The sequence below is a fragment of the Ochotona curzoniae genome, unplaced genomic scaffold (genome assembly GCF_017591425.1).
Source record: "Ochotona curzoniae isolate NIBS_2020 unplaced genomic scaffold, NIBS_Ocur_1.0 contig_1274, whole genome shotgun sequence".
Taxonomy (NCBI): Eukaryota; Metazoa; Chordata; class Mammalia; order Lagomorpha; family Ochotonidae; genus Ochotona; species Ochotona curzoniae.
The window spans coordinates 28,447,059-28,458,553 of record NW_024465023.1 but is presented as its reverse complement, the minus strand read 5'-3'; the positions used below and the strand labels follow the sequence as shown (position 1 = coordinate 28,458,553).

At 41.0% G+C, this 11,495-nt stretch overlaps 1 protein-coding gene across 6 annotated transcripts in view; it reads left to right on the top strand.

Annotated features, from left to right (window-relative positions):
* Positions 1 to 1,674: 1,674 nt before the first annotated feature.
* CNKSR2 (connector enhancer of kinase suppressor of Ras 2) overlaps positions 1,675 to 11,495 on the top strand; it is a 232,610-nt gene continuing 222,789 nt past the window's right edge. For 2 of the 6 annotated variants that reach the window (XM_041000355.1, XM_041000387.1), the window contains exon 1: positions 1,907 to 2,000. In XM_041000355.1, the coding sequence (XP_040856289.1) occupies positions 1,937 to 2,000 (64 nt within the window). In that variant the 5' untranslated portion in view covers positions 1,907 to 1,936. Of the gene's footprint in view, positions 2,001 to 11,495 lie in introns of all 6 variants that reach the window. The other 4 variants (XM_041000379.1, XM_041000371.1, XM_041000396.1 and 1 more) reach the window with 3 other exon arrangements.

Here is an 11,495-nt window from a genome sequence, read left to right as displayed (position 1 = left end):
TCTGAGTGTGGACTTGTTTACATAAAGTTTTTTCCAGAATTTCACAGATAAAATTCAAGTTTGAGTTATTAGGGGGAAAAAGTAGTGCATCTAAACACAGGTCACCTGACATTTTACTCGTTTTATATGACTAGCATGAAAACACCCCAACAGTTTATCTGCTACAGTTTCAGCTCCTCTGTGTGTGTGTGTGTGTGTATGTGTGTGTGTGTAAGGAATAGTCAACTAATGCCAGTGGAAGCAAGTGGGTGCTCTGTATCTCATAAAATCGAATTATTAAAAACCGGGTTACTGCAGGAACTGGAAAAATCTCCTGTTACTGAAATAAGTATAGAAACAGTTTCTGTTTTACCCACTGACGTTAAGAATGATACAGAGAAAACACCCATAATGGTGGTAGAGCATTTTTAGCTACATTCTCCAGGGTTATTGTTTAAAGTGAAGCGTCATTAGCCAGACCACATTTTACTAAATGGTACGTGCATAACTTGTGTGGGATTCTTAAAGAAAATGAGTTTTGAAGATTCACGTCTTTTTGCAACGTGTCACACATTTAAAATTCCACTGCTACCCTTTGCTTCTTATGTAAGAACATCTGAACGTAAAATGACATGGTCTAAAATAGGGACAGGGTGCTCTCAATGTTGGAGGGACTGGTGGAAATCCCGAAACAAGCCCTTTGAAAATGTTCCCCAGGAAAAACAGCTTGCAGGTGACCGCCTTAGTGTCTGACCTCCGGGGCCGCCCCCCCCCTCCTCCTGCTGGGAGATCCGACAGTCCTGGCACTCCTGCCTCGTCATCGCTGCATTTCACTGTGGTGGAGCCCCCATTCCGTTCCCCGCCAGTCCACGCCTCCGACTTCGTAGGCGTGCGCGGGGTTCGGGAATCACCTCAGGAGCCCACTCACAGCCGGGACAGCAGAGAGTGAGGAAAGCCCGAGCTCCTGCCGCAACCCCCGTGCGCGGCGTTGTGTCCCTCCCCTCGGCGGCAGGGCCACAAAGTACCTCCTCAACAGCCTCAATGGCCAGTGTTCAACTGGTGGGCAGCCCGTCCCGCCACCGCTGCCGCCGCCGTGGCCCCCTTGGAGGCCCCTTCGAGCCGAACTCCAGCTGCCCTCACCTGAACAGACTGACTGACGGACTAAACTGACCCTAGGCTCCGGTCACGGCTCGGGGTGGGGCTGGGGCTTGAGCCGCCTCTGCCGCGCACGCGCTCCTCTCGCGTTTCTGTCCCCGGGCGGCCCCTAGGGCGGGAACGCGAGGCCGCGGGCCGCCCGCACCTGCCTGCCTGCCTGCCAGACCGACCCTGCGCTCGGGCCTCGTGCAGGCACGCGCACGCGCCTCGCGCGCCGACTGTCGGCCCCGGGGGCGGGACCGCGCGGCAGCGAGCGGGCGGGGGGCTCGTGGCGCGCGCGCCCGGCACCCGAGAGCTGCAGAGAGATATTTTGGGTGGCAGGAGGCCCCTCGTCATTTCCGCCGGGCAGTTGGTCGTGCTGGGGGCTTCACTCCCGCGCGCGAGGCGAGCGGGCAAGTTAGCTGAGGGCCGTGCAGCGGCGGCAGCAGCAGCAGCAGCGGCTGCTGCTTCTCTTGGCGCCGCGACCCTCGGCAGCTCCAGCCAAGGACTGAAGCTCCGCTGGGACGGAGACCCGAGCGGAACAAGGGAGGCAGCAGCAGCCGCCTTCTCGTCTGGAGACTGAGCAGACCCAGCTCGGAGTCTTCACCGAGGAGCATTGCCCTCCTGGTCGCCTCTCGCAGCGCTGCTGTCTGCGGTTGGCTAACAGTGCAGCCGCGAGACTCAACACACAAAAGCTTCTTTCTCCTCGCCGCCCGCCCAGTAAGGCTGCGGGCAGCAAGGGACCCCACCTGAGGGCGGCTCGGGCTGCTGACTTGGTTTTGTGTCTGAGTTCCACGCCCCGCACGGAACCGACCCGCTGCCCATGGCTCTCATAATGGAACCAGTGAGCAAATGGTCTCCGAGTCAAGTAGTGGACTGGATGAAAGGTAATCTCCGCTGTGGGGACCCGGCGCTGGGACTCGGGGTCCCGGCGCGGCGGAGGGAGGGGCGCCCGCTGCGGCAGAACTCGCCCTCGGGGCTTTCCCCTCTGGCTGATCGTGCTTGGCCTTGGGGGAGGTGAGTGTCTTCCGGAGCTTACAGGACGGGGGTCCTCGGTTTCCTTTTGTCTTCAGGCAGAAGGGCGCGGAAAGCTACAGCCGGCGCCACCCCTTTCCGAAGCAGGAAGAGCGGTAGCGGAATCCCGGAGCATCTTGCTCATTACTCCCAATTACCCTGATCGCCTCCAAGCCGGGAGGTTGTGGCGACCCTTGTCTGCTAGTTTAGGGAGCAGCCCCCGGACTCTGTTCCCCTAGGCGCCTCTTCCCCAGCCCCTTTGTTCCTGGGAAACCTGACGCCCCCTTGGCGGCTGCCCCTGCCAGGTGCCTTCTCTGGCGCCAACTCTACTGGCAACTTTTAGGTCCGCATGATGGTGTGTCACGATGCGGCCACCCTTTTGTGGAGCCAGGGTCTGCCCCCATCACCCTAGGCTGAGAAGAGATGTGCTCTTTTTGGATGAAGAAACATATTTCCCCCCGGGCCGACGTCCACGCTGGTGTCGGTGGGCTCCCTGCTGCCTGCGCAACCCCGCACGTACTTTGCCTTTTCCTCCCCAGGCTTATGGAGGCTTTTCATTAGGTCCTTGACGCCGGCTACAGTGATGCGTGTTCAGGTGCCCTCTCATTTCTCCCTTCTTGGAGAGGTACCCCTCTTTTTGCTTCTGGCAGTTTCTGAAAACCACAATTACAGACACTTAGCCTCCTAATTGCTGTTGTGAGCTCTGAGTCCCAGGGCTTCATTGCCTCACTACCTCCCTCTGTTGTTGGAGTTGAGGGGTTTGTGGAGGACCCCCTTCCCCCACGCTACGCGCGTTCCATCCCCAGATCCAGCTCTTCCCTAAGACTTTGGGCATACTGAAGAGGGCATGGATAGGATGGAATAAAACATCTGGCCACACTTGGTGGATGTTCCAGCATGGCTGGAGACAAGCTGAGCACTAGCCCCAGGCAGAGCAATCGGGGACAAAAAGTGTGTTATCTGAAAATGCGTGTTCCGGGGTGAGGCAGCCCCCTTCTCGGGTTGCTGAACAGTCAGAGTTTCTAAGCTCCAGGCACTTTGAAAAAAAAAAGGTGATGTGATTGGAAACCTGCTCTCGCCAACCTTTTGCTGTCTTTTGCTTAGTCGTCCTTCTCCCTGTTTTGCTTTCCTTTTATTGCCTTACTACTTTATTCTTCATTTATTGGTTTTCTTTTCTAATAATATGAAAAGTGCTTTGTAACTGTAAGGCACAGTACAAGTGTGAATGAATTAAATTAAACCTAATTCATTGTTTATGACTGCCCCCCTGTGTGCTAAGGTGCCTTGAGGCTGATAAAGATGACTAAGACAAAGTCCTGCAGTGGCTCATCTTCCTGCTGCTTTTTCTCTTTCCATGTTTATTATTGAAATACCAGTTTCCTAGATTCCCCCCCCCCCCCCCCGCCCCCTCAGATATGGACAAACATCTGTCTTCTGTTTCTCAGTCATAGAAAAAGCAGCCAGAGTACAGGCAGGAAGAATGCTTGATTAAAACCTGTTATTTGAATTTATCTGAACATTATTTTAGTTTGAGGCTTTTGCCAAAACAATAAGAAAAAGCTGTCATCGATCCATGGGAGTCGGGTTAATTTCATAGACTACCTCTCCAGTTCCCATGATGCTTGCAGTCAGTGCTGCATACTCCATCTTCTTCACCTCCCACCCTCCCAGCTGCATTCTTGCTGTCCCCCCTCTCCACAGTTTGGTCCATGAAGCAGGGAGAACACACAGTGTACATACTCTGACACGTTTTGTTGTTTTTTTTTTTTTTTTTACATTACACTCGACTGCCTAGAATGTAGCCTCTTTGAAGTTAGGTTAACGCTATAACCTGTGATATTAAATGGTTGTTAAAATATTGAGTAACTTTATTTCATACCTGTTGGTGACGCATTTTGGTCCTATTTGAAAATATCGGCTAAGTAGCCAAGTAGAATCTATGTACGTGTGCACAGCTATGACTAAAACAGCATGAGTGATGTAACTATCTGTGTATTTCAAGTCTCCAGCTACTTCTGAAATTCCCAACACATTCTTATAAATTTGATTTGAGATATCAGAAAATGAGATTTTAAAAAATAAGTCTTGGATGAAAGGAAGGATGAGCTCAATTTTTAACTCATACTGTTGTTTTAATTGATTTTTCCCTCCCTACCCTTTTCCCCAGATAAACTTTAACAGAAGATGTTTTTAAAAATACTTTTTACTCTTTCCACAAATGCAATAATGTATAAAAGGCAATTGCTAATTTAGGATGTAGCTTTAGGATAGTTAAACCTCATTTAGTGTTGTATAATGGACAGTGTTATAAAATCAATACCAGAATTAACAAGACTCTTCAAAAACTGCAGCATTGTAAGAGTTCTTCAGAACATGTTCCCAATAGATGACTTCGTCATTCTTAGCATTTAAGGCATATGGAATATGATTTCATCTGATCACAATCATAAATACTTAAAATTCTGTTTAAAAAGGTGCATGGCTTATGTTCTTCCAGAGTATTTTTCTCTTCACTGACCAGAGAATTATCCATTAAACATAGAAAAATACACATGGCCATATTATGATTCTAGATATTCATTGAATTGATACAAAAATCATCAGAGAGAGAAATGGATTGAAAAGATTATTCAGATTTGTTAGTGTACATTCAGATTTTTTTGAAACAACCATTTATACATTATACTTCATTTTTACCTGTGACTTTTTATTCGAATACATTTGAGGGCATCTCAAATACAAAATTCAGTAGATATAAGAAAGACACCTGTACTTTTTGTTTACCTCAAATTCTACCATTTGTAAAATCTGATAATCATAAAATTCTCACCAAAAATTAAAATTTGATATGACACAATATTGATGTTAGTTCCACTGAAGACTCGAACCCCTTACAAGTCACTAAAATAAGTAGTCATGTGGCAAATCATCCTGGTAGTTCTTCTAGCTAATTAGAGATATCTTGTAGAATTCCTAATTAATTTTTAATAGGTAATTTTTATTAAGAATTTCTAAAAAAAAAATCACATATTCATCATCTACCACTTGAGAACAGCCTTCCTCAGTTAGAAATTGCGTTCAATCCTATTGTAGTTTTAACAGAATGCTAAAACATAAACCCTTAGAAAGTAAATGAGAGCAAATCAGCTGTTGAAAAATACCAGAAGCAGAAAGGTAGGCCAATAACTATAATGTTTTTCATTCAGTTACTTTAAGATATGTTATTTCTCACAGTTTTGTCTGTTTACTTTCAGGGCCTAGAAACGCTTTATGATCTGCAGTTGCTTGAGTCCCCAGTCCTTTCGCCCTTTTTGCCCACTGAAATAATAGCAGAAGTGTCTGAATTCACTGGAGAGCCACTATTATTAATTTCCTTAGCTATTGCACACCAAACACTTCCAGTTTTCTTGCACCACATTCAACTTTGAGACTCATTAAAAATATCACATGACTAAGAGTTATTTTCCAGAACTAGCTTCCTCCGTGGCATTCATCCTGTGATATTAATTCTGTACTGAGTCAAAGTTCCTGTGATTTTCAGAGCCAACTAACAAGGCCTGCGTTGCTGATCTTCTCTTATGGTCTTTGTATCTTAACTCTAACCAGTCTTGTATTATTATTATTCCTAAAGGAATGTAAGTTTTTAAGATTTCTCTCAACCCATTTTGTAATGGCATGCTCTATTCTTTCCTGTTTACTATACACCATTTTCTTCAGGAAACATTCCATGACTTCTGATTTCTGTCCTGATGACTCAGCCGTCTTGAGGATAGAAAATGAAGTACATTATTTTAGGTATAGAAGGCAAAACCAGTGTTTTTCTATTAAGAGGAAAATATAATGATGAAATAAGATCTTTGTAGTAGTTTTGACATACACAGTATTGTGTGATTATTCTGTTTTCTCCTCCTAGGACTGAGAGCTGAGATTAAAATTCTTCTTAATTTGATAAAAGAAAATATCAAAATTTTGAATTAATCGAGATATAGATTGGTAGTACTTTTCTGGCGGGAACTTGAAGAATATGTGTATGTTAAACCTGTGGTCAAGTTAGGCATTGTCACTTTTACTTTCAAAATATTAAATTTTTAAAATTGCAAGATAACTAGCACCAAAAATCATCCTCTGGTTTGTTTTGTTTTATTTTAAAAACAGGAATTCCTGTCATTTTAAACAAAGATTTTGCCTTTTTGACATACAAAGTTAAGTTCATTACAGGTATTGTTTCGTGTCATTAGCATTTATTTGCTAATTAAACTAGCAGTAATGACTTAGTGCTGATTATAATGAAAGTATATTTATGTGGATTCTGCTCCTTAGATGTAATTTATTCAAGGTACCTATATGGAGGGTGCTTAATGTATTATTTTCAATTAATTATTCTCTGCTTTGGGGAAATTACCAGCTTTAAGCGATGCCAGACACAGACATGTTCAAACTAGTAAAGCTGTAAGATTTTTAAAACTTTACATATTATATATATAAGTAACAATGGAAAGAAGTGGTAATTTAGGAAGACAGAAAGGGGTCTATAGGGAACGTAGGGTTTTAGTAACCATTTAAGATATTTAGTTAAGACATTCCGAGAACTGTGTATCTCTACAGTTGAGGCAGAGCAAGAGGCTCTCTGGTTGAGATGGGGTGATTAACCAGAGGGTTGCATCTAGGTTTGTCTTGCTGAAAGGGAGAGGTGGGCAGTAGAGAGAAAGTGAGGGAGGAGTGTGAGTAGGTGGCAAAAAGTACAAGAACAAATCTGCATTTCACAAGGACAATAAAACTCTCATCATGTCCTGGGTTTAAATAAAAACCACATTATAAAACTTTGGCTGCCAGAAATAAGCCCACAAAGAATGTGTATTGAATTGGTACAGCTGTTTCAAATCTGTTTCTGAGGAATAATTTGGAAATAATGTTAAAATGAGTTATTTTGAAGATTAATTACATCATTAACATTGCTGTTGGATATTTAGAATTTTACTGATGCATTTCCTATATGTAGAATGGAAATAGGCTTTTAATTGCTGATACCATTCTTAAAACAATGATAAATTATCGTTTTCATTTCTAGCAGCGCAAACTCAGGGCTTGATTTGTTCTTAATGATTTTAGCTTTCTGTGTGACTTCCTTATAGTACCTCACATTTAAGGCTTAGAGTGAAAGAGGAGATATTAACTTCTGTAAAGAATACTGAAGAGGTATATTATCTATACTAGTTTAAAAGAGTGGGAGGAGGAAAGGGTCAATTTGGGAAAAAAAAATGGAATTTAAAGGTTTTCATTTTTTGTGACTTTGTCATGGTTTAATGTCTAACCGACCATCAAGTGTAACCTTCAGTACGAAGTCACTGTGTTGAAAACACTCAGTGAGTAAATTCATGGTTTTCATGAATAGCATAGGCCTCCATTCCTCAAAATGGTTTATCTCTGTGGTTGTGGCAGCCAGATGATGGGAAGAAACCAAATTGTCGACTTTTGTTAGGCGTTTTTAGCAGTATTTTTATGTATATTAGGACAAACATGGATATACGCATTAATGATGTAGAAAGCAAAATTGACATGGATTTAAAAATGAGACCAGAGACTGAAAAGGAATTTTAGGGTTGCTTGTAGTAGGCTGTTTAAAGCTGCATTCCTCAAACTTCCAAGGATTATGAGTGCACTCTGTTCAGCAGTCATGGATGTATCAGTGAAATGGCTTGAGAAATGACAGGTGGGTTTAGAAAAGGTGAAATTAAAGTACTTTCCAATTTTCTCTTATTATAACAAGGGGCAAAATAAGAGCTGCTCAGTGAAGGTTGTGGCAGTTGCCTCTTAATTTTGTCTGTTTGATCCATAATCCTGCAGTCAGGAGAAACTCCTGAAAATGATTCTCATCTCATCCCATGCCCTCATTTTACATCTCCATCATCTTAAAATAAGTTAATACCTTCTCATTGTTTTAAGGCTACAGATCAAAGTCCTTAACATGGCTTATGCAGTGAAGGCTTGGTTATTGCCTAAGAGCTAAAGCTCCTTCCTGGTACTAGCCACAGAGCCACCTTTCAGTCCTTCCTGTCTACCTAGTAGCACGTGTTTTGTCTTCATTTGTCTGTTTTCTTCTAGACAATTCCTACTCATTCTTCAGTCTAAACCATTTCTTCCTCCATCTCAGACAAACCATTCTGATTCTCCAGATCATATCTGATTCTTACTTACACACTCTCCTGGTACCAAATGTATTTCCTGTGTCCCATTTGTCAGTTCAGTTTTTTTTTTACATGAATTTCATGGTGGCTCAGTTGATGTCTGACTCCCCAGCTTGATGAGGACAACAACCCTATGTTTTTCATAACAAAACATAAAAAGGTATCTAACATGAAATGAGCACTCAAAATATTTGTTGAGTGAAACAATAATTTATCCACAGATTACTGGTGTGTCAGCAAGTCAGCTTTCCTAAATGGCAATGAACGTAAAGTCCCTTAAAATTCTCTAATAGATATTTCAGTGCCAATAGTATGGTGTGTGCCAGAATACAATGAAAGTAGGATTGCTGTATCCTTTTCTTATTGTTGTTTTGCTTTTACCACCTTAAAGATCTAAATCATAGTTTAGATTCACTTTATATGAAGTACAAATAATTCCAACCAATTAATAATGCTTATGCATTTATGCCATAAATATATAAGTATTTCTGGTGTCACTCGTAGGATAATATAAGCAAATAATTGTTAATTAATAATTAAAACATCACCCATCTCTAATATTTATTTCCCTTCATTCAAATATTCTATTTCTTTATTGTGATATTTTTGAAGTAACTGTATTTTAGATGCATAATAGAGTGAAATTGTGGAAATGTCTTAGATTTATTCTCTTAAGTTAAAAAGGCTCACACATGAAATTACATGTATTTGTTATGAGGAAAGATATATGTTGATTAGGAAGATGTAAAAAATCTGTTTTTCTTAAAATCTTGTTAATGTTGATTGTTAAATTTCAATTGTATTAATGAGAATAAAATTTTAAATATTTAAAGGTAGATCATAAATAACTATCGTCTTACTATTACCATTAATTTATTTTTTTTTAAAGATTTATTTTTATTATCTTTTCATTGGAAAGGCGGATATACAGAGAGGAGGAGAGACAGAGAGGAAGATCTTCCGTCCGATGATTCACTCCCCAAGTGAGCGCAACGGCCGATGCTATGCCGATCCGAAGCCAGGAGCCTCTTCCGGGTCTCCCACACGGGTGCAGGTTCCCAAAGCCTTGGGCCGTCCTCGACTGCTTTCCCAGGCCACAGGCAGGGAGCTGGAAGGGAAGCGGGGCTGCTGGGATTAGAACCGGCGCCCATATGGGATCCCGGGCGTGCAAGGCGAGGACCTTTAACCACTTGCGCCACCGCGCCGGGCCCTATTACCATTAATTTAATGGTAATTTTCCATGTCTCTGTGAAGAGAATAATTTTAATTTTAAAAATCTAAATATGATAGATGAGTTTTTGAAAGCCACTTGTTAAGAAGATGTGTAGTTGGAGCCCGACATGGTGGCATAGCAAGCCAATAATCCATCTGTGGCACCAGCATCCCGATAAAGCTGCCAGTTCTTGTCTAGTATGGTGTTCAGTTCTACTCATCCAGCATCCTGCTTGTGGCCTGGAAGGCAGTGGAGACTGATCCAAGCTCTTGGGACCCTGCACCCGTATGGGAGCCTGGGAAGAAACTCCTGGCTTCTAGCTTCAGATCCACTCTGCTTTGGCCTTTGGAGCCATTTGGGGAGTGAACCAGTGGAGGGAAGATCTTCTCTTTCTCTGTCTCTCCTTCTCTCCGTAAAATCTGCCATTCAAATAAAAATAAGTCTTTGAAAATTTCTTTTAATGAAAAAGAAAATAGTTATAGTAAAATATAACTTGCTGAGTATAGGTGCCCCATGTGGCCTTTTTTTTGTGAGTTGTGTGTTACTAGATAATTATTGATAGACAAATGACAGAGATATTTTTCCTAATAAAGCATGCTTTTTCTCAATTGAGATTGGTGAAAAGATAAATCAAAATAAGGGAAAATTTTAAAGATCTTATAGGCTTATTGATTTGTTAACAATAAAACACTTTCAGACTTACATATTCTGCAACATAACAGTATTGTGGCCTTATTTAACTCACAACATGATAGAATTTCGTAAACTTTAAGTATAGAATTTATATTGTTTGATTTCAATTTAAATCACACTAATTAATCCTGATAGACTTTTTGTTGTACTCTTGCAAGTGCAGAAAACAAAAGGTTTGTGGCATTTGTATGGATTTATTTAAAGTTTCACAAGCACAATAAAATTTCATTTTCTCTGTTCATCTGTGGACTTTTTTGCCAGAACAAAAACTATTTTAAAAAACAAAATTTATTAAATACACCAAAGTTTACAAAAGCTAATATAGGAAATCAAATGTTAACCACAATCTAATATAACATATGGCTGTTACATATTTGTTGGACATTAAAGTTCTTACACATTTATTAGATAGGTTGGATAGTCTTTAGATATATTGATAGGTAAGTAGAAACAACATTAACTTAGTAGCCTTTTAAAATATTTCCAAATTCATTTTTTTGCAGTTTGAAATTTTTGTTTTTCTTCAGATATATCTGCTCTATTTAAAACAGATTTACAAAATGTTTTTTCAAGTAATATCTATAACAGGTCAATGGAAGGCTTGTTTAGGTTCTAGGTTTTACCTTCACTTGTTCAAAAACATTTTGAAGGCATCCATTTTCTAGCATAGTGTTATAATTGCAATTTTATTGATTCATAACATTTAAAATATTGACTTTAAATAGTTCCACGGAATAATTCATTTTAACATTAGCTGCTTTATTTCATGTACTTCATTCTTTTTTTTTTTCAACTGACTACATTATTTTACACATCCTAAAGACTTGTGATTTTTTGCTTACCTACCAGAGCAGAAAATTCATTTTATATTTTGTGCAGTTAATAACCACTATATTAAATACATAGAAAAGAGACCATGTTATAGTGCTTTGCTGCTAGTATTCAAATTAGACAGAAATTCAGTTGCTACCTTTGTGTCTAGACTGCTGGGACCTATACAGAAACCAAGTTTAGCATGAAATAGCACCAATGTAGTATAGCAAGACTATGTCCTCCTTTCTCATTTCCTGTCTTAGTACCTGGTTGAGCTCTGTGGCAATCTCAGTTGGCATCAGCGTTGCTTAAATCAATAGCATGAGGCTTCATTATCTATATACATACTTCATTGTCTTCCAAGTATTGGATCAGAGATTATCAGTTTGATATCAGACTGCCATGTGCAGAGAGAAATTGGTTCTATTTAATATTTCAGTTTAGATAATTTTTCTTTGCAGGTT